Source organism: Balaenoptera borealis (assembly GCF_965194805.1).
Source record: "Balaenoptera borealis genome assembly, chromosome: 8".
In the NCBI taxonomy this organism is placed as follows: domain Eukaryota; kingdom Metazoa; phylum Chordata; class Mammalia; order Artiodactyla; family Balaenopteridae; genus Balaenoptera; species Balaenoptera borealis.
This window is the reverse complement of record NC_138865.1, coordinates 115471255-115493769: the sequence shown is the minus strand read 5'-3', so window position 1 is coordinate 115493769 and position 22515 is coordinate 115471255. Positions and strand designations below refer to the sequence as shown.

The window sequence follows — 22515 nt, the reverse complement described above, 5'->3', positions numbered from 1 at the left end:
CCTTCACCTGCAACCAACCAGTCATGCACTCACTGTGTCATGGAGACCCCATGGGTCACACTAGGTCTTGTCCTCAGGAAGCTTCTAGCCCTGTGGTCAAAAAATGATATATGCCTGTAGAATAGTTACCGGTGATGCCCGATCATCTATGCTCAGTGCCCAGGACCCTCCAGGTTGTAAGCAGGCAAAGGCTCATGCCGCAGAAGGGAGACCTGAGGCTTGGAGAAACAGTTCCTGCCCATAGCATAATGGTGGAGAGCCAGGCACTTACTGGAGGACTTGGGCATATCATTGCACATCTTTGAACCATAGTTTCTTCATCTGGAAAACAAAAGAGTATGTCCTTATAGGTTATTTGTGGCTTCAATGAAAACATGCATGGAAAGCTCAAAATCCTGGGTCTCAAACTAATGAATACATGTATACATACTGATATGTACATATAGACCCTTGTACATATACATAGTCTGTGGCCAGTTACGTCACCACTGAGTCTCAGCTGCCTCATCTGTAAGTTGTCGATTATAATTCCTGCCTCGTGTAGTTGTTGGGAGAATTAAGTGAGTTAATGCATGTGGAGTACTTAGCAGAGTCCTTGGAATACGGTGCTCAGTATGGCTGTGATCACTGTTTGACTGCCGGCCTGGAACCCAGGTATCCCCAAGGCCCTCTGCCTCCAAGTGACACCAGTGAGGGGCAATGCGCATTCCCCCCTCATATCTTCCTAATGTAACCCACCCTGCAGATTAGTCTGTGCAGGTCAGTGACCCCCTGGGATGCCCTCAGATCCTCAACTGCACCCCTGCCCCCAGGGGGCCCCTGGCACTTGCCCTGGCTCCCTTCACATCAGCCTTCCACCCCCAATATCTGGCCTGTGATCCGCTCCCTCCTGGAAAGCTTCCAGCCTCTGTAAATAGGATATTTGTTTGGGTTTTCCCCCCAGCTCCTGGGTTAATATTTCACAGGGTGGGTGCCGCTCCAAGGCTCAGAGCTTCTGGCTCCCCCAGCCAACAGAGAGGCTGGGGGTCAGGACACTCGTGGCGTCCCATGTTCCCTTCTCTGGACCTCACATTCTCTTCCCCCTACATTGGATAGACAGAAGACTGGATGGTTTGGTGAGAAGCATGGGTTTGGTTTAGGTTTGGATTGTGTCCCACTCTTGTTAGTTGTGTGATTTTATTTATTTATTTATTTTTGGCTGTGTTGGGTCTTCACTGCTGAGCGTGGGCTTTCTCTAGTTGCGGCGAGTAAGGGCTACTTTTCGTTGCGGTGTGTAGGCTTCTCATTGCGGTGGCTTCTCTTGTTGCGGAGCACGGGCTCTAGGCACGCGGGCTTCAGTAGTTGTGGCACGCAGGCTCAGTAGTTGTGGCTCGTGGGCTCTAGAGCACAGGCTCAGCAGTTGTGGCGCACGGGCTTAGTTGCTCCGCGGCATGTGGGATCTTCCCAGACCAGGTCTCGAACCCGTGTCCCCTGCGTTGGCAGGTGGATTCTTAACCACTGAGCCACCAGGGAAGTCCCTAGTTGTGTGATTTTAGACAATCCTCAGTGTCTTCGTCAGAAAACGGGGTAACAATCTCTACCTCACGGTTTTTTAGTGTGATAACTCAGGCAAGAACAAACCTTTATTCTGTTACATGCCAGGCACAGGCCGGGCCCTGAGGATCCAGGAGTGTGGAAGTGGAAAGTGTTCTTGTCCTCCTGGAGCTTGTGGGCTGGGGGAGGGGTCATTAGACAGATTGTTATATAAATGATGAATTAGCCGCAAGCACAGGATCCTAGGGAATGTCGTCTGTTGGTTAAGTTAGAGACTACATGAAATAAACCCCTTAAGGAGCTCAGACTGGAAGCAGCCAACTTGGAGGTGTCTGCTGCTATTCGCTCTCCACTGCTGCCCACCCCCAGGATGTCATAGCTCCTGGTGGATCCAGGCAAGAGACGGGATGGAGAAAGACACAGGGTTCTTCTTACCGTGTGCTCTTCTGTCATAATCAGAGTTCCCTCCATCTCCCGTTGCCAGAATCCCAGATGGCTGGTGCCTGCCACGAGAATGAGAAACCCTAGGGGCTGGGCATGGGGTGGGTAGAGATGGCCACCTCTGGCCGGTGCCAGGCTGCAGCTGGAAGGGGCCCAAGTGGCAGGGTGCTCCGGCCCCCAGGCCTCCAGCCTTGGTGCCAAGACAGATGGCTCCTTCCTCCTCCAGCTCACGCCAGCCCCCTGCAGCGGGGTCAGCACCGCGAAAACGTGGTTAGCAGATCTGTGCCACCTGCCCGGTATCTTTTGGAGGCTTTTGGTGATCTTGGCAGCTGACAAGGTGGTGTTTCTTCCACCTGCGGAGCAGGGTTAGGGCAGAGTGGCTACCTGGGTGACTGGGCTCATCCTGCAGAAAGGGCAAAGCCCCTGGCGGCTCTCTCATCCAGAGTGGTGAGGGTTCCACTGTGGCCACTGGGTGCCCAGCACTGTCCTGGGCATGGTGGGCAGGGGGAATCTGAGAGCGTGCCTTGCCTCCCAGGTTCCCTGCATGTGCTGCAACCCTACAACGTGTCAGGCCCACATGGGGTGTGCAGCCCCTTGTTCAGCCAATAGTCGTGGTGTTGGGCCCATGGTGCCAGTGTCCCACACCCTCTGCCCTTTCAGCCTGTGAGCATCTTATCCTTCTTCCTGGAACGCCTTTCCCTTCTCTCCCCGCCACTGGAGTGAACTATGACTCATCTTTTGGGTCGCTGCTGAAACGTCACTTCCAAGGACTCCTGCCCTGACTCCCCAGTCCAGGGCAGGTCCCCTGGCATGGGCACCCAGAGTCCCAGGTCCCACCCCCTCCTTCAGAGCACTGGGCCCAGTTACGTGGCGTGGGTTTGTGTGCTTCTTAGGTGGAGATCTGTCTCGCTCCAGAGCCAGTGTGCTCCACGAGGACAAAGACCTTGTCTGGTTTCGCTCACCCTTGGACCTACAGTGCTCCATAGACAGTAACCCTGGGCTAAGTACAGGGATGATGTCAGAGGAGACAGCCCGGTTCCTGCCCTCGTGCAGCTGGCCGTCTGGCAGGGAAGCTGGATAATTAAAACAGCATCAGTCCCAAATGTTAGTTGTTATGGTAGGGCCTATGGGGGCACACAGCAAGAGCACCCTGGCGGGTCAGGGAAGGCTTCCTGGAGGAAGTGACACTAAGGCCTGAGGGTGCATAGACATCAGCTGAGTCAAGAGGAGAGTTCAAAGGTAGTGTGGGCTGGAGTGGTTGGGAGATGCTTCCTGGAAGAGGGACATGAATGTGTTTGGGGGGTTGGGGGCAGTATTTAGAACAGAAAGTGGATGACCAAAGGTCCGAAGGTGACCTTGTGCCTCTGGCGTATTGCCAGTACAACGAAGGAGGCCAGTTCAGCTGGAGTAGGGAGTCAGGGGGTGGTGAGTAGGCCGCAGAGCTGGTTCCACTTCTGGAAGCCCTGAATGACTGCTTGAAGAGATTGGACTTGGCAGTTTCCAGCAGGGTGCGTCTCCCTGCCAGCGGTGCTCCTTCTGGGTCAAGATCTGAAAGTGAGTGCAGGCAAAGGAAGGCCATGCCCAGGGTCCAGGCAGCCTGTTTCTTGTGCTTTTCCTCGAGGGTGTCACGGCACCACTGGGACAGCTGGCACAGTGGGCCTCGTGGCAGGAGACCCAGGCCTGAGAAGCAAGGGCCTGGAGCTGGGCAGGAACAGACCTTGCTCTAGGGCCCAGGGCAGGTGAGGTAGGAGAAAGGGATGATGATGATGAAAGCTGCCTTTTAGTGAGCAGTTACTATGTGCCAGGCACCACGCTAAGCCCTTTCTGTATTGTTCCGTGTTATCTTCACACAGTGTTCTCTGTTATAGAGAAGAAACTGAGGCACAGAGGTGAAGACGCTTGCCCAAGTTCACCAGCTCTTAAGCAGCAGGGCTGAGACTTGGAGCTGGGTTGGCCGGGCTCCAGAGCTCTTAGAGCACGGTCACCCGTGAGTGGTGCTGCCAGAATTTACAACTGGCCATTGCAAAGGGCACAGCGTTCTGTGGCCGCCCACTCGGTTTCCTGAGCAGCCTGGAAGGCTCACATGTGGACTAGGAGGCTCCAAGAAGCCAGGGGCAAACTGAACTCCTGCATAACCCTCCAAGAGATGAGGTTCACTTGCCGGTTTGGACAGAGTAGCCCCTCTCTCTGAGCTTGAGTTTCCTCATCTGTAAGCTGGGCTCATAACCACCATTTGTTGTGCACTGAGTCATCTCAAGCTTGAGATGAGGCATTTTCCCAACAGCCCTGTGAAGTGGGGATTGTTGTCCCCATTTTCCAGATGAGGAAACTGAGGTCCAGAGAGGTTAAGTAATATACCTGTGAATTGTGGAACTGGATTGAAACATAGATCTGTCTAACCTAGAGCCTTCACTTAAAAGAAAAAAAAGCAATAGCTATTGAAGGATAATATAGATAAGGAAAGGACCACAAAGCATGAGCAGACAGTTTGTTGAATTTCCACAGGTGTACACACCTGTCCCAGCCCTTCCAGAGGCCCCCCTGCCACTTTCTAATTACTGCCTCCCTGCAAAGGTAATCACCACCCTTACTTCTAACACCATAGATTCATTTTGCCTATTTTTTCCCCTTTCTGATGTAAACTCTCATAGGAAAATGGTTTGGGACTAATTCCTGACTGTCCTCAGGTCTATAAATGGTGGATTGTTTTCTATCTTGTTCACTCAACTTGAATGTGAAGGTTCAGTTTTCATTCTCTCCTAGCCACTTATTGTAGCTGAGGATGCATAGTCAGTTAGATCGTTACTTAGCTGAACCCCGAATTCCTTTTAAACGTGGACCTCTTTGGTGTCCAGGCCATTTTCTTAACTTTTTGTTGGATCGCAATATACATTTTAAAAAGTGCACACGTCATAATATACAGCTCCCTGAATATTCACAGAGTGCACATGCCTGTACGCCCAGCACTCAGATAAGGGACTAGAAGCTTCTTAGCTCCGAACCAAACCCCCAAAGTAACCACAGTCCTGACTTCTGCCACCACAGATTAGATTTTCCTGGTTTTTGTTTGTTTGTTAGTTTTTTTGCCGTGCCACCCGGCATACAGGATCTTAGTTCCTTAACCAGGGATCGAACCCATGCCCCCTGCAGTGGAAGCGTGCAGTCCTAACCACTGGACCACTGGGAAGTCCCAGATTTTCCTGTTTTTTAACTTAAGGGAGTAAAACATAAATGGATTCATTCAGTATATGAGTATACACTCTTTTGCGTCTGGCTTCTTTCACTAAACATTGTGAGGTTCATCCGAGCTGTTGTGAGGTGGTACATTCTCATTGCTGGTGTGTTCCATTGGTGAGTGGACCGTAATATTCATTCTCACGTCAGTGGACATTTAGGTTCTGTTCTATTAGGAATAGTGCTGCTGTGGACATTTTGTCTGTGTCTTTTCGTGAACGTTTATATGCATTGCTGGTGGGTGTACATCTGGTAGTGGAGCTGCTGAACACTGAACATATGTGTTTGTACAGCTTTAGTAGATAGTGTCACACAGTATTCCAGTTACACTCCCAGTTTACACCAATCCACACTCCCACCAGCAGTGTGGGTAACTTCCCCTCGTGCCATAGCTTCACTATAACACAAGCTGGGTGTTGCCTGTATTACTGTTGTTTCCAGTGGAGCCTTTCTGGTGGCTGCAAAATGGTATCTCATTATGGTTTTCCTTTCCTTTACGCTTATTGTGCATTTCTTTATCCTTTATGAAATGCCTGTTCAAGTCCTTTGCCTATTTTTTAACTGGATGCTATGTCCTGATCTGTAGAAGTTGTTTATATATTCTGAATACAAGCCTTTTGTTGGATATATTATTGGAAACGTCTTCCAATAATAAACGGCTTGCCTTTTCTCTTTCTTTTTTTTTCCTATTTTTATAAATTTATTTATTTATTTATTTATGGCTGCGTTGGGTCTTTGTTGCCCAGTTGCGGCGAGCGGGGGCTACTCTTCGTTGCAGTGTGTGGCCTCCTCATTGCGGTGGCTTCTCTTGTTGCGGAGCCTGGGCTCTAGGTGCATGGGCTTCAGTAGTTGTGGCTCGCGGGCTCTAGAGCACAGGCTCAGTAGTTGTGGTGCACAGGCTTAGTTGCTCCACGGCATGTGGGATCTTCCCAGACCAGGGCTCGAACCCGTGTCCCCTGCACTGGCAGGTGGATTCTTAACCACTGCGCCACCGGGGAAGTCCCTTGCCTTTTCTCTTTCTTAATGGTACCTTTTGATGAAAAGAATACTAAATTTTGAGGCAGTCCAATTTATCAGTTTCTCTCTATGGTTTTTTTGTGACCTATTTAAGAAATTATTGCCTACTCTAAAATCATAAAGATATACTCCTATGTTTTCTTCTAGAAACCTATCATTTTACCTTTCACATACAGGTCTGTGGTCCATGTCAAATTAATTTTTGTGTGTGTATGAACGAAGGTTCTGCACTTCAGTACATATCAGTTTATCATTTTTCCCTTATGAGTCCTACTTAAGAAAGCTTTACCTATCTCAAGGTCATGAAGGTAGTAGGAGACTTCACTTTTTTTTTATTGAGGTATAGTTCATGTACAATATTATATGTTACAGGTGTACAACATACTGATTCACAATTTTAAAGGTTACACTTCATTTATAGTTACTATAAAATATTGGCTATATTCCCTATGTTGTACAATATATCCTTATAGACTATTTATTTTATATATGATAGTTTGTACCTTTTACTCCCCTACCCCTGTCTTGCCCCTCCCCTTTCCCTCTCCCCACTGGTAACCACTAGTTTGTTCTCTATTTCTGTGAGTCTGTTTCTTTTTTGTTATATTCACTAGTTTGTTCTATTTTTTAGATTCCACATGTAAGTGATATCATACAGTATTTGTGTTTCTCTATCTGATGAGAACTTACTTTTTTTTTTAATATTTATTTATTTATTTGGCTGTGCTGGGTCTGATTTGCAGCGCACGGGATCTTCATTGCCTCATGTGGGATCTTTAGTTGCAGCATGCAGGATCTAGTTCCCTGACCAGGGATCGAACCCAGGCCCCCAGCATTGGGAGCACGGAGTCTTAACCACTGGACCACCAGGGAAGTCCCAAGACCTTACTTTTTAAATAACAGTTTTATTGAGCTGTAATTCCTATGCTATACAGTTCATCTATTTAAAGTAGACAATTCAGTGGGTTTCGGGGATATTCACAGAGTTGTGCAACCATCACCACAGTCAATTTTAGAACATTTTCTTCCCCCAAAAAAGAAACCCACAGCCATTAGCAGTCACTCCCCATCCCCGCCCCCCACAACCTCTTAGCCCCAGGCAACCACTAATCTACTTCTGTCTCTGTAGGTTTGCCTGTTCTGGCTAAACATTTCATACAAATGGAATCATAAAATATGTGGCCTTTTGTGACTGGTTTCTTTCACTTAGCATAATGTTTTTAAGGTGCGGTGTTGTAGCGTGTGTCAGTACTTCATTCCTGTTATTGCTAAATAAGATTCCATTACATGGCTATACCATGTTTTTGTGTCTATCCGTTTATCAGTTGATGGGCATTTGAATTGTTTCCATTTTGACTATTATGGATAATACCACTATGTACAACTTTTATGTGGAAGTATATTTTCATTGCTCTCGTGAGGAGCCTTCATTCTTTTTTTTTTTTTTTTTTTAATAGCTACTTTATTTATTTATTTATTTATTTATTTATTTTTGGCTGTGTTGGGTCTTCGGTTCGTGCGAGGGCTTTCTCCAGTTGCGGCAAGCGGGGGCCACTCTTCATCGCGGTGCGGGGACCGCTCTTCATCGCGGTGCGCAGGCCTTTCACTATCGCGGCCCCTCCCGTTGCGGGGCACAGGCTCCAGACGCGCAGGCTCAGTAGTTGTGGCTCACGGGCCCAGCCACTCCGTGGCATGTGGGATCTTCCCAGACCAGGGCTCGAACCCGTGTCCCCTGCATTAGCAGGCAGATTCTCAACCACTGTGCCACCAGGGAAGCCCAGCCTTCATTCTTAATCATATACAATGAGATTCAGTGATGACATGTCTTTAAAGCACTGGCACATACTAAGCGTACTAAGCGTTCAAACAGTGACAGCTATATACAGGTTTTATATATATATATACACACACACACACACACAGCAATGGACACCACAATTTAGCTGTTAACGAAAGACCCTGTAGGGAGTTCCCTGGCGGTCCAGTGGTTAGGACTCGGCGCTTTCACTGCCGTAGCCCGGGTTCAATCCCTGGTCAGGGAACTAAGATCCCACAAGCCGTGAGGTGCAGCCAAAAAAAAAAAAGAAAGCCCCTGTAATCCCCACCCAAGCACTGGGGTCCCCAACACACACATCTGCCCACAGACATTGGGAGGTCATCGAAATGCTCAGACAACGCCACCTGCTCTTTGCAGGTCAAATCACACGTAGGTGGTAGCACAGCAGGGCAGGGAAGGGAGGAATCAGGAGTCCTGGGCCCTGACCCTACTAAGCTGCTAATTTGTATGTGCCATCCAGGGGCCTCAGCTTTTCTGCTGGAGAGTGGACGTAGGGCAGCTGGTAGTTCTGGCCCTTATGCGTGGCTCACTTAGCTTCTTTCCCGTTCCCCAGGCCGTGGCTCAGCCAATGATCCTGTGAGTGTCAGGGAGTCACCATTGCCCCTGGGGGCCCCTGTCCCGGAGTGGCCCACCTGTCTGCTCCCAGCATGGCGTCAGACACCCCTGAGTCCCTGATGGCCCTCTGCACCGACTTCTGCCTGCGCAACCTGGATGGCACCTTGGGCTACCTGCTGGACAAGGAGACTCTGCGGCTCCATCCAGACATCTTCCTGCCCAGTGAGATCTGTGACCGGCTCGTCAACGAGTGAGCAGGCGTGGGGCTGGGGCAAGGGGCCTGAGCCTCAGCATGAGTGTGTGTGGAGAGATTGGGAGCATTGTGTGTGCCCCCCCGTGGGGATGTGCACACACGTGGGTATCTGTGGGTGCAAGAGAACACTGGCCCCTCCATAACTGTAAAGTTGTAATTGTGCATGTTGGTATGTGTGTGGAGGGGGGCGCACGTGAAGGAATGTGTTTGCACACACGTGGGCTTCTGCAGCACAGGGTAGGTTTGAGTGTGAAACTGCAGGTATGCATTACACCTATGAGAGGGTGTAGAAACCTCTCATATAATATAAATGAAGGAGTTATATGCTGTCCTGTGTGTGTGTTTGTGTGTGTGCACATGCGTGTGCGTACACACACGATGCACCTATGCCTGTGAACACGTGTCTGTGTGTGAACCTGAATACATACATATTTATGCACCAATGCCAGAATAATGGACCCCTGAGCAGGGATCAGATCATTCAGAAAATCTCTATGTGGCTTCTCCGAGGGACTCCCCACTAATAGAGGCTCCTAGAAGGATGATATACAGGCCTGACTGCTGGGGGTTCGGTCCAGATGCCCAGAGGGAAATTGTTAGACTAGACAGTCACATATAAAAGTGGGAACCTGGGTGTGACCTGAGAGCCCAACTTGTAAAAATGTTCTGAGCATCTAATGTGGGTCAGGCACTAGATTGGACACTGCAGAGCAGAGTTGTGTCCATTTTACAGGTGAAGGAACTGAGGTCTGGGGAATTTCAGTTACTCGTGTGAAGTTGCCCAGGTAGTGAACAGCCAAGCCAGGATGGTGTTTGACTCCACAGCCTTTTCCACCAGACCAGGATCCTTGCATCTGCTGGTATCTCAACAGAGTTTTACCAAGCGCTTGCTCTGTACCCAGCTGGGAACTCCAAACCCCTCGGCTCAGTCTTCCTGTTGGACAGGGTTCTGGGAAGGGCTGATCAAGGAGTCAGAAGCTGGCTTAAAGAAGATGGGGAGTGTGGACGTGTATGTTTGTTATAGAAGCGTCTACAGTTTGGCGGGTAAGAGCTTGGGATTCGCCATCGATAGAGGCCCCTTTATCACCAGTTGGTCTGCCTTTGGACTCCTGGTTCCTGGGGCCACCCTTAATCTCATCTGTAGGGTAGTCAGGATCCAACCAGGTGCTGTGAGGAAGAGGAGGAGGAGGAGGAGATGGAGGTTGCTGCCGGGGTGATCAGGGAAGGCTTCAGAGGAAGGGGAGGGCTTGTGCTGGGCCTTGAAGGGAGGATGAGGGTCCCTGCCCTGAGCCAGGCTTCCTTCCCTCCCAGGTATGTGGAGCTGGTCAATGCCGCCTGCAACTTTGAGCCGCACGAGAGCTTCTTCAGCCTCTTCTCGGACCCCCGCAGCACCCGCCTCACCCGAATCCACCTCCGCGAGGACCTGGTGCAGGACCAGGACCTGGAAGCCATTCGCAAGCAGGTGAGACCTGGTCACCAGGCACCGGGGATGGCCAGGGGAGGCCACCCTGAGACGGTCAGGCGGAGTTGGGGCAGGACGGGTCACCTCCAGCCCAGGAATCCTGAGGCGCCTCCAGGGCTCTCCCCCTTGTGCAGACCCCTCCCCAAGCCCCACGTGTGGCCCAGGGCCAGGCCTAGGCTGGGGTGTAGGTGCAGAGGTGATAACGGGGCTGTGCCCGCCGCCAGGACCTGGTGGAGCTGTACCTGACCAACTGCGAGAAGCTGTCCGCCAAGAGCCTGCAGACGCTGAGGAGCTTCAGCCACACCCTGGTGTCCCTGAGCCTGTTCGGCTGCGCGAACATCTTCTACGAGGAGGAGAACCCGGGGGGCTGTGAAGACGAGTGCCTCGTCAACCCCACCTGTCAGGTGCTGGTCAAGGACTTCACCTTCGAGGGCTTTAGCCGCCTGCGCTTCCTCAACCTGGGCCGCATGATCGATGGGGTCCCTGTGGAGTCCCTGCTGCGGCCGCTCAACTCGCTGGCCGCCTTGGACCTCTCGGGCATCCAGACAAGCGACGCGGCCTTCCTAACCCAGTGGAAAGACAGCCTGGTGTCCCTCGTGCTCTACAACATGGACCTGTCGGACGACCACATCCGTGTCATTGTCCAGTTGCACAAGCTGCGGTGAGCTGCGAGCCCAGAGCTCGCCGGGTGGGGGTGGGGAGGTGGGGATTGTCAGTCCCAGAAGATTCCTGAGCCCCCGGCCAGGCAGAAGGTGGGGATAGAAGAGACAGTCCCATTCCTTAAACCCACTGTTTTGGTCTGATCGGGGCTGTTAAGGGCACCTGGGTCCCAGCACGTTTTTTCCCAGAACGCCCTGGAGTGGTTGTAACAGGGATGGGCCCTCCCCTGCCATGGACTGAAACAGCAGGGGTCTACGAGGCAGCCCCAGTCTGTGTCCAGCTCCTGACCTGTGCCCCCAACTCCAATCTCCAGACACCTGGACATCTCCCGAGACCGCCTCTCCAGCTACTACAAGTTCAAGCTGACTCGCAAGGTGCTGAGCCTCTTTGTGCAGAAGCTGGGGAACCTGATGTCCCTGGACATCTCTGGCCACATGATCCTGGAGAACTGCAGCATCTCCAAGATGGACGAGGATGCAGGACAGACCAGGTGGGGACCCACCTGCCATGTTTGCTAGCAGGGTATCATTCAACAGGCATTGACCAAGTGCTGTCCTGGATGCTGGACAGAAAGAAACAAATTAGGCCCCCCCGAGTCTGTGTGAGCTCGTGGGGACAGACGGGTCATTATTAGGGCTGCACAGAGCTCTGGGGTTGCCCTGAGGGTCAGGAAGGAGGGAGGAGGAGGAATGGCACCCAGGCTGTGCAGAAAGCTCATTCTGAGTTTGCCAGAGGAAGCGTGTTCTAGCAGAGGAAACAGCATGTGCAAAGGCTGGAGGTACTGCATGGGGAGTGACTGGGAGATTATGGCACTCAGACTGGCCGGAGCTGGTGTGGTGGTATTAAGGTAAGGCCAGCATACCCGCCACTCATTAGGTGTTGCGGCAGACAGGCTGGTCCCCAGGTTCGTTGTTTGGAGGAGAGAGCTGATTCAAACCCATCCAGCTGTCACTGGCCGTAAGCCCTCTCCCCGACCGGAATGGAGTGGGTTTTGGTTGACGGGCATGTGCCTTCATGACTGTTGGGGGAACCTAAAGGTGACACATCCTCACGAGAATGGCAGATAGGATTCTCCAAAGATGGCTGCAACAGTATCTCCTGTCCCACGTGTTCTCTACAGTGTGACCTTGTCACCCTCCCATCAAGAGGTGGGGTCTGGGGCTTCCCTGGTGGCGCAGTGGTTGAGAATCTGCCTGCCAATGCAGGGGACACGGGTTCAAGCCGTGGTCTGGGAAGATCCCACATGCCACGGAGCAACTGGGCCCGTGAGCCACAATTACTGAGCCTGCGCGTCTGGAGCCTGTGCTCCGCAACAAGAGAAGCCGCGATAGTGAGAGGCCTGCGCACCGCGATGAAGAGTGGCCCCCGCTTGCTGCAACTAGAGAAAGCTCTCGCACAAAAACCAAGTCCCAACACAGTCATGAATAAATAAATAAATAAATAAATAAATAAATAAAGAGGTGGGGTCTATGTCCATCCCCTGCCTTTTTTTTAAAGATTTATTGATTGATTAATTGATTGATTGCTATGTTGGGTCTTTGTTTCTGTGCTAAGGCTTTCTCTAGTTGCAGCAAGCGGGGGCCACTCTTCATCACGGTGCGCGGGCCTCTCACTATCGTGGCCTCTCTTGTTGCGGAGCACAGGCTCCAGACGCGCAGGCTCAGTAGTTGTGGCTCACGGGCCTAGTTGCTCCACGGCATGTGGGATCTTCCCAGACCAGGGCTCGAACCCGTGTCCCCTGCATTAGCAGGCAGATTCTCAACCACTGCGCCACCAGGGAAGCCCTATCCCCTGCCTTTAAAAAGAAAAAAAAAAAAAAAATGGGACTTCTCTGCTTCCCTGGTGGCGCAGTGGATAAGAATCCACCTGCCAATGCAGGGGACATGGGTTCGAGCCCTGGTCCGGGAAGACCCCACGTGCCGCGGAGCAACTAAGCCTGTGCGCCACAACTGCTGGGCCTGCGCTCTAGAGCCCGCGTGTCACAACTACTGAGCCTGTGTGCCGCAACTACTGAAGCCCACATGCCTGGAGCCCATGCTACACAACAGGAGAAGCCACCCCAGTGAGAAGCCCGTGCACCGCAACAGAGAGTAACCCCTGCTCGCCACAACTGGAGAAAGCCCGTGCTCAGCAACAAAGACCCAACACAGCCAAAAAAAAAAAAAGAGACAAGGCCGGAGGGCCTATCAGAGGACCCCAAGGAAATGCCTCGCCACCCCCCAGGGAGAGGCCCCCGTTTATGCTGACCCAGGGCAGCCCCGGGCCCCAGGCCACTCACCCCAATACCCTCTTCCCTCAGCATCGAGCCTTCCAAGAGCAGCATCATGCCTTTCCGGGCTCTGAAAAGGCCACTGCAGTTCCTTGGGCTCTTCGAGACCTCCCTGTGCCGCCTCACGCATATTCCGGCCTACAAAGTGAGAGGGGGAGGGGGAGGGGAGGACCAGGGCGCCCCGGGAGAAGGGAAGGAGGGGTCTGCCCCCGGCCTAGAGATGGCGCTGGGATCGGGCATCCCACCGCTTGGCCTCTTCTGGGATGTTCTGATCATGCTCCGTCTCCAGGTGAGTGGTGACAAAAATGAGGAACAGGTGCTGAACGCCATCGAGGCCTACACAGAGCACAGGCCGGAGATCACCTCACGGGCCATCAACCTGCTTTTCGACATCGCACGCATTGAACGCTGCAACCAGCTTCTGCGGGCCCTGAAGGTCAGTCCCGACCCTGGGGGCCCTCGGGCTCCGGTCCATTCCCACCACTCCCTCCTCTACACCCCTCCTGTTCCCCAGGACACCGGCCGTCCCGCCTCCCAAACCCCAGCCCTGCCTCGCGGTGCTTAACTTGCCCCAGCACTGGCCTTGTCCCAGCACCTTGGCCTGCCCCAGTTTCTGCTCCCCAACCCCTACTTCTGCCCTCAGGAAGCAGGATCAGGCTGAGCCCTGCCCCAGAGGACCGTCCGAGCCCCCTCTCACAGCCCCAGGCCTGTCCCCGCGCAACTTCGACAGGCCTGGCCAACCCCGGCCCGTACTCTGTCTTCATACAGCTGGTCATCACGGCCCTCAAGTGCCACAAGTATGACAAGAACATTCAAGTGACAGGCAGCGCTGCCCTCTTCTACCTGACCAATTCCGAGTATCGCTCAGAGCAGAGCATCAAGCTGCGCCGGCAGGTCATCCAGGTGGTGCTGAATGGCATGGAATCCTACCAGGAGGTGACGGTGAGCCCCTACCCGCTGCCTGCTCTGACCCAGCCACCCCACTTCCTGCTCACCCTGTGTGTCCCAGCCTCGCCAGCAGGCTCGCAGAGCCCTCCCAGTGCCATGCTTGCTCTCACCCTTTCTCTCCTGGCTCTGTACCGCCCCCCGCCCCCAACCCCCCTTTCCCGCGGCATCACTGCCAGACTCTGGGACCTGGCCCCACCCGGCCAGTCCATCGCCCACTGCCACCCTCCCCCAGGGACCCTGTCGTCCTGACTCTGGGCCTTTGCTCGTGCTAACTCCTTAGCCCTTCTGCCCAGTGACACTCTGCTGAGGTGGGTATTTTTTTCAATAACTGCTTTTATTATAAAAGTAATCAAAATTTTTACTGGAGAAAAATTACAGGTATAAAAGAAAAAAAATAACAACACCCGTAATCCCAGCACACAGAGAGCCAAGATTAACACTGGATATCTATTGTTCTGGCTTTTAGTCTGTGCATATTTATTTAGTAAATGGGACCATTCTGTGTATACTGTGTAACCTGGATTTTCATTTCAACAGTGTCTTATAAATGTGAACATCTCCCATATCAACACAACATTTTACAACAAAATTTTAAAAGCATTGTTTCTTTTCTGATTACAAAAGTGAGATACCTAATGCTTAGAAAATAAATTCAAGTAATAGAAAATGCACTAACTAGAAAGTGAAAGTTCCAATCCCAGCTCTCCTCCCCCCCCCCCGGGGCAGCCGGTTTGAACAGTCGGCTTCATAATTGTTGGTGTCAGCATAGTGTGAAGCGTTCTCATCCAAGGAGAGGCTGCCCTGGTGCTGACTCTGTGCTGGGGCTCAGAGGCAGTGGACACGCCCCATCCCCAGGGGGTAGCAGGACAGGGCTCCCCGAATACACGGGCTGCACTTACTGAGTCAGCCCCACGGTTGAACACTTAGGTTGCTTTTCATGTTTTGCTATTTCAAATAAGGCTTTGCTGAATACAAGTAATTGATGCTCCTCATGAGACACGTCTAAAAGGAGAATGGCTGGAGCAGTGGGTTTGTGTATTTTTAAAGCATTTGGGGGGCTTCCCTGGTGGCGCAGTGGTTGAGAATCTGCCTGCTGATGCAGGGGACGCGGGTTCGAGCCCTGGTCTGGGAAGATCCCACGTGCCGCGGAGCAACTGGGCCCATGAGCCACAACTACTGAGCCTGCGCATCTGGAGCCTGTGCTCCGCAACAAGAGAGGCCGCGATAGTGAGAGGCCCGCGCACCGCGATGAGGAGTGGCCCCCACTCGCCACAACTGGAGAAAGCCCTCGCACAGAAACGAAGACCCAACACAGCCAAAAAAATAAATAAATAATAAATAAATTTACAAAAGAAATGTGAATACTGCCCTCAGCAACCCAATCTCCTTAAAAAAAAAAAAAAAAAAAAAAAAAAGCATTTGGTACGTGTTCTTGCATTGTCCTCCAGAAAGGCTCTGGTGCGGATATAGCCTCTGCAGGGATGAGAAGGCCCCCTTTCCCACTGCCTGCCAACTCCAGACTTTAGAGCAACAGTTCTTCCTGCACTGAGATTGATTTTATAATCAGGTAAAAGGCGTGTCGTTTTTCTTTTTTTTTTTTAACGAGAAAAGAATGCTAGTTGAAGACTCACAAATTCATAAACTCTTTCAAAGAAATAGAAATTCAGGTAACAAGATAATCACTTTTTGACTCGAGAGATTGATGATGTCCGTTGACAAAGGTCAGGGGAAGAACACACTTGCACTTTCCACTGGTGAGGTGTGACCTGAACCACCTCTTCACAGGGCAACTTGCAGAACCTGCCAAAACTGTGAATGCATTTATCTTTTGGCGTAAATTCCACAGTTAGAAATGTTCTTAGAGGAAAAAGATACATGTACATCCTCCCTTTTTGATTAAATAAGAAGTCAGAGGCAACCAAAATGTTTTAGTAATAGGGGCCTTGTCCTGAAAGAGTAACGTAAGATCTGCCCACATCATGGGATATGATGGTAAATCTGTACATCCTAACATGGAAAGATGGATGGCCCTGCATGTTGATAAGTGAAGAGAAGTTTTGGACCAATATGGATAAAACCTTCTTTTGCCTCTCCCCTCCCCCAAGTATACATTTGTATTTCCATGGTAGAAAAATCTAGAAGGTTGTGCATCAAACTTTTTTTTTTTTTTAATATTTTTGGCTGCGTTGGGTCTTCGTTGCTGTGCACGGGCTTTCTCTAGTTGCGGCGAGTGGGGGCGACTCTTCATTCTGGTGCGTGGGCTTCTCATTGCGGTGGCTTCTCTTGTTGCGGAACACGGGCTCTAGGTGTGCAGGCTTCTGTAGTTGTGGCACGTGGGGTCAGCAGTTGTGGCTTGCGGGCTCTAGAGCACAGGCTTAGTAGTTGTGACTCGCAGGCTCTAGAGCACAGGCTCAGCAGTTGTGGCGCAGGGGCTTAGTTGCTCCGCGGCATGTGGGATCTTCCCGGACCAGGGCTCGAACCCGTGTCCCCTGCATTGGCAGGCGGATCCTTAACCACTGCACCACCAGGGAAGTCCCGCATCAAACTTTTAACGGCAATTACTTCTGAAGAATTAAGTGGGGGACTTTTAAGTTTCTGCTCAGATAGTATTTTTTGAACATTTTATAGTAAGTATTGCTTTTATGACTTAAAATAAATTTTTTTCTCAAATTACAAAATATATGTATATTGTGGGGGAAAAAAAAGAGAGTTAACAAGGGCTAACAAGTTAATTAGAGGATTAGGATATCCTCTAATTTATATAAGTAATGAAGTGTGGTGAACTTCCAGTATCTAATGAGAAAGGATGGAAGGAAATTATGAGGAAAATGCACTGAGAATACTGTAAAATAAATAAATAAATAAACCCACAGACAAGACAAAGAGTAATTGAGGATGTGGAGCAACTGGAACTTTTCTGTGCTTCTGGTGGGAGTATAAACTGGTACAGCCACCTTGGAAACAGTCTGGTGTTACCTGGTAAAGCTGAAGACGTGCACACCTTGTGACCTAGAAGCTCCACCCCACGCGTGGGTGCCCTAGAGGAGCCCACACACATGGACACCAGGATGCACATACAGGACATTGTTTGAAGTAGCCAAACACTGAAGTCTACCCGAACGTCCGCTAGCAGTGGACTGCATAAATAAATTAGAATTCTATACTGCAAATGAAAAAAAAAAAAGCATTTCAGCTACTTATAACAAGATGGTTGATCTTGCAAACCTGTGGTTGAACAAAGAGCCACAAGATCCTAGAGAATCTTTCAAGTGAAAGGCAGGGATGGGGCTCTCTCGTAGGGAGAGGGACTTATGATCAGGAAGGGACATATGGGGACTTCTGGGTGCTGGCAGTGCTGTTTCTTGACCCAGATGGTGCTTACATGGTTGTTGAAAAGCTTGCTTGCTTTATAATTATTTGCAAAACTATACATTTGTGTTTTATGCACTCTTCTGTATATTACAGTTCACATTTTTAAAAAATATTGAAAAAAAAAAAAGCCTCGTAGTCTCCTCTTCCAGACAGCCTTCGTGGACCCCCACAGCGCTGGATGATCTCACACCTCCAGAGAGCCCCTCAAGTCCAGCTCCCAAGTCTGACCCTGACTGTGCTCCGCTTGTCTCCCGGCCCCGCCCAGGTCCAGCGGAACTGCTGCCTGACCCTCTGCAACTTCAGCATCCCTGAGGAGCTGGAGTTCCAGTACCGCCGAGTCAACGAGCTCCTGCTCAGCATCCTCAACCCCACACGACAGGACGAGTCGATCCAGCGCATCGCCGTGCACCTGTGCAACGCCCTGGTCTGCCAGGTGGACAACGACCACAAGGAGGCCGTGGGCAAGATGGGCTTTGTTGTGGTGCGTGCGTGCGTGCGGGGGCGGGGCGGGGCGGGGCGGGGCTGCCCCTCCTTCCCTCCCTCCCTCTCGCTCCCGCAGCCCCACTGCCACAAGGGAGGATTTAGGCCGCACCAAAGGAAGAATTTCCTGCGACTTCCCTGGCAGTCCAGTGGTTGAGACTCCGAGCTTCCAATGCAGGGGCTGCGGGTTCGATCCCTGGTCCGGGGAACTGAGATCCCACGTGCCGCGTGGAACGGCCAAAAAAAAAAAAAAAAAAAAAAAAAACTACTTCCAAAGGAAGAATTTCCTAACGGTGAAAGTTGCTGATGGCCCGTAGATTTCCTCCACCACCTAGAGAACTCTGTCATCGTCTCCCAGCCCCTCCACTCTCCTGTTGGGTCCCACTGTACAAGTCACTCCTGCCTCCTCAGACCAGGTGCCCCTCTTATGTCTTGCCAACTGGGATTAAATAAATATCTGAGGGCCTATCTGTTTAACATCAGCCTCCCCACTGGGTGTGAGCTCCGTAGGGAGAGACGCCATGCTTGTTCCTTCCATCATCCCGTCCCCAGCACTTCCTAGCACAGGGCCTGGTGCACAGTGGGGAGTTAATAAGTATTTGCTGAAGAAAGGAAGGCACATCCAGTCTCCTCCTTTCATTTAGCGCTGGGGAGGCTGAAACTCACAGAGCAGGAGGGCCATGCCCACAGCCACGTGGGGTCAGGGTCGAGCCACGACTAGCACCCAGGCATCCTGATGCCAAGGATCAGGTCCGTGGGTGGCACTTCTCCCAGCAGTCTCCCAAATAGAGAGGCAGATTTGGTCTCGTCAGGATGTATTAACAGGAATAGAATTGCTGACTCTTCCCTCCATTTTGGTTCTTGGGGGACATGGTAGCTCTTAAAGCCCTGGCCCCCCCGGCAAGTTCTCTTCTCTGCCCACAGACCATGCTGAAGCTGATTCAGAAGAAGCTGCTGGACAAGATCGTAAGTTGAGTCTTCATGGAGCCACCCTGCCCCTCCCCTAGCCTGAGAAGGGACTGGCTTGCCCGTGGGGGGGTGTCCACATTGTGTCAGGGGACCCTGTCACCGGGTGCCAGGAGCCTGCGGGCCCATCCAGGCGAACCTGTGCTGAGCCCTCTCCCCACTTCAGTGTGATCAGGTGATGGAGTTCTCCTGGAGCGCCCTGTGGAACATCACGGACGAGACCCCCGACAACTGCGAGATGTTCCTTAACTTCAACGGCATGAAGCTCTTCCTGGACTGCCTGAAGGTAGCGCCCTCTCCAGAAGCCTCCTTGACCCCCACTTGGCCGCTCTTCTGTCCCCAGGTCCCCCAGCAACCCCTCTCCCCATGGTTCCCATGGAAGGGCAGTGAGGACCAACTCACAGGCCCGCCAGCCCAGGATTTGCTGCTAACAGGAGCTCCAGAGGTCTTCCCTGACCCAGACGGCCTGGCTGGGCCCTCTCTTAGAGCCCTCCCTCCAAGGGAGAACCCAGCCCCGTCCTTCTCAGCATGATTTCTCAGACTCTCCAGGTCTGGCTGGGGTCCACTGAGATATCAGCCAGACAGAATTCTGTCCAGTAGGATGGTCTGTTCATCCTAAAACTCATTCTTGATTGTCTTGCTCTAGTTTCCAAAAGGATTCCCTTAGACTAATATTTTGAGCTTTGGTAAATAGAATCATGTTTGTCCCATTCATAATTTTATAGGTCAGATCTCCACTCAGCCTTTGATTTTGTGGCAGGGAGCTCTACCACTTTAATCCCTTGTAGTGTGTACCCAGCACTATCCTAGGTGTACCGGAAGGTAGGAGGGCAGCAGATTGCACACCCCCCCTTTGTCTAGTTGAAATGGCCAGACAGATGCTCATAAAGCTTCTAGGTTACCAATATCAGACACTAATTAAGTACTCATTGATATGACCCCCAATGGCTCTCATTTTTCCAGGAGTTCCCAGAGAAGCAGGAGCTGCATCGGAATATGCTAGGACTCTTGGGGAATGTGGCAGAGGTGAAGGAGCTACGGCCCCAGCTAATGACTTCCCAATTCATCAGTGTCTTCAGGTTGGTACTTCTCTTTCCCTTTTTGCCTTGGCTGCCAGGATGCTCAGAGCCCTAGTCAGTGCTCAGTTGCAGCAATCGCTGTTAGCCTAGGTTTCTGTTAGGAATGCCGCCTTCACTCTATGATGCAGTTTCTTATTCTTTCAACCCTCCATAAATGGTCCTGTTGTAGCTATATCTTATCTTAAGCGATCTTATATCCCCTTTAGAAGTCATCTGGGTATGGATGATAAGTGATAAAGAAATCAGTAGTACCTCTGGCATCTGGCCTGTTAGTTGGGGTCCAGCAGCTGGTATCTGAAGAGGGACTTAGGGATCAGGACTCCATTTTTCTCTCTTCTTGGCAGCAACCTGCTGGAGAGCAAGGCCGATGGGATTGAGGTTTCCTACAATGCCTGTGGCGTCCTCTCCCACATCATGTTTGATGGCCCTGAGGCCTGGGGCATCTGTGAACCCCAGCGGGAGGAGGTGGAGGAGCGCATGTGGGCAGCCATCCAGAGCTGGGACATCAACTCACGGAGAAATATCAATTACAGGTGCGGAGTCGGGAGGGGTGGGACATGGATGTGGGGTCAGTGCTAGGACAGGATGCTCCTTCCCAACAAGGTCTGGTGAGAGCTACTTGCCCTTCTCCTAGTCCTGTGTCAGATGTTACTAACCGAGGTGTAGTCCACGTAGAGCACAGCATGTAAACGCGCACATCTCACCTCTACAGTTTGGTGCCTGTTTCCTCACATCGACACCTGTGTGTACCCAAAGCCTGCCGTTTACAAACATTTGATACATATCCAGTTGTGAAAAAAAAAAAAAGAAAAGAATATACAGACACGCAACAGGAAACAAAACGGAAACCATTCGTTCCCTAAGAGAGCATCCCCCCCTAACATTCTGGCATCTCCCTTCCCAGCAGTTTTCTATGCACAGATTTAATTACCTCCAGTCCAGCTGGCATCAAGTCTTACTATCTCGTGAGTGAATTTCCAGCCGCAGCTATGGGTCTCCCTCATCGTTTTATGACTGAGTCACTTTCTATGTGCACCTGGGCCATCTTGTATTGATGGACATTGGAGTTGAAAACCCATGTTGGGAGGAGCAGGCTCATGCTCGTGGCTTTGCCGACACTCCAATTACTGTCATTTCAGAGGAGAGCTGAAGTGGAATCACTGGCCTGGGGAGGGGGTGGAGGTTGCACATGCATTTTTCAGGCTTTTGGACCTTGACTCCAGATGACGCGTAGTAGAAGGCCATTATGGGAAGTGCAGTCAATCTCTTCTGCTTCCCAGGGTCCTTCGTCCCCCACCTCCCAGGCTGGGGCTCCCCTCCCTGCCATGGTCCCCAGTTTCTGCACCACCTGATCTGTGTTCCTCCTGCCTCCCTAATGCTCATGACCTCTCTCACCAGGGCGCTCTCTTTGTGGAGCCTGAAGGGCCAGGTACCCCCCTGTCCCCTCCATCCTACTGGCCTGCTCATCATTTGTCCACGGGACCCTTCAGTGAGGACAAACCCCCAACAAGAGACAATGCACCTCCCCCCACAATGCCCGGCATCAAAAGTGACCTTGAGGGAGTTCCCTGGTGGCCTAGTGGTTAGGATTCCAGGCTTTGACTGCCATGTCCTGGCTTCAGTCCCTGGTCAGGAAACCGAGATCCCTCAAGCCACACGGAGTGGCCAAAAAAAAAAAAAAAAGTGACCTTGATTTTTCTTCCTATAGGTCATTTGAGCCAATTCTTCGCCTCCTTCCCCAGGGCATCTCACCTGTCAGCCAGCATTGGGCCACCTGGGCCCTGTACAACCTGGTGTCTGTCTACCGTGAGTACCCACTCACCCTTTGTTCACTCATCGGCTGAAAAGCAGACTTGCCCTCAGGAGGTGATAATCCGGGTGGAAGTACTATGAGAGCTGATGTCAGTGTCTGCGCCTCAGCACCCAGCCCTCCGCTTTCTGGCACTGGTGGGACGCCCAGCATAATGGCTGGCCCCTGCCTCATTGGCAGAAGCAGGTCTGGCAGATGAGCCAGCCCATCCAGAGATCCCAGACAGCTTTCTTAATGTTTCCTGCTTCCATACAAGTGAATAGTCAAAAATCTCCATGCCTTCTGTAAGGCAGGGTAAGACCAACCCAAACCAAGAACTAACCCCCGAGGAAACAGACGTCCGAGAGAACAGGAGAGAACTTGAAAACAAGTCTCACTCATTTCCTCAGAGAGACTCCCACCCTCTCTTAGAAGAGCCTGAACTGTCCTCTGCTCAGTGGCTTTGGGGGAGAGGAAAAAGAGGGTGCAGCACCAAGAGACTTTGATTGCAGACCAGGTTTGACCCCTAGTTCTCTCTTTTACTGGTTATGTGATCTCATGCAGGTTATTTAACCTCTCTGGGCCTCAGTTTTCTCCTCTGTAAAATGGGGATAATAACA

General features: G+C 51.5%; 1 protein-coding gene and 1 long non-coding RNA gene across 3 annotated transcripts in view; one reads left to right on the top strand and one right to left on the bottom strand.

Annotated features, from left to right (window-relative positions):
* Positions 1-8609, bottom strand: part of LOC309634006 — an 85479-nt gene extending 76870 nt beyond the window's left edge. The window contains exons 1-2 of the long non-coding RNA XR_014247810.1: positions 8008-8609; positions 1259-7650 (exon numbers count right to left, since the gene is read on the bottom strand). This is a non-coding gene — a long non-coding RNA (uncharacterized lncRNA). The remainder of the gene's footprint in view (positions 1-1258; positions 7651-8007) is intronic.
* The window catches only part of ZER1 (zyg-11 related cell cycle regulator), a 30907-nt gene that overhangs the window by 3039 nt on the left and 5353 nt on the right, over positions 1-22515 (top strand). The window contains exons 2-14 of one of the 2 annotated variants that reach the window (XM_082403455.1): positions 8616-8867; positions 10182-10332; positions 10557-10993; positions 11306-11482; positions 13292-13406; positions 13551-13697; positions 14030-14197; positions 17847-18062; positions 18986-19027; positions 19194-19313; positions 19991-20106; positions 20451-20639; positions 21815-21912. In XM_082403455.1, coding sequence (XP_082259581.1) covers positions 8710-8867; positions 10182-10332; positions 10557-10993; positions 11306-11482; positions 13292-13406; positions 13551-13697; positions 14030-14197; positions 17847-18062; positions 18986-19027; positions 19194-19313; positions 19991-20106; positions 20451-20639; positions 21815-21912 — 2134 coding nt within the window. In that variant the 5' untranslated portion in view covers positions 8616-8709. Of the gene's footprint in view, positions 1-8615; positions 8868-10181; positions 10333-10556; positions 10994-11305; positions 11483-13291; positions 13407-13550; positions 13698-14029; positions 14204-17846; positions 18063-18985; positions 19028-19193; positions 19314-19990; positions 20107-20450; positions 20640-21814; positions 21913-22515 lie in introns of both variants that reach the window. The other variant, XM_082403454.1, reaches the window with a different exon arrangement.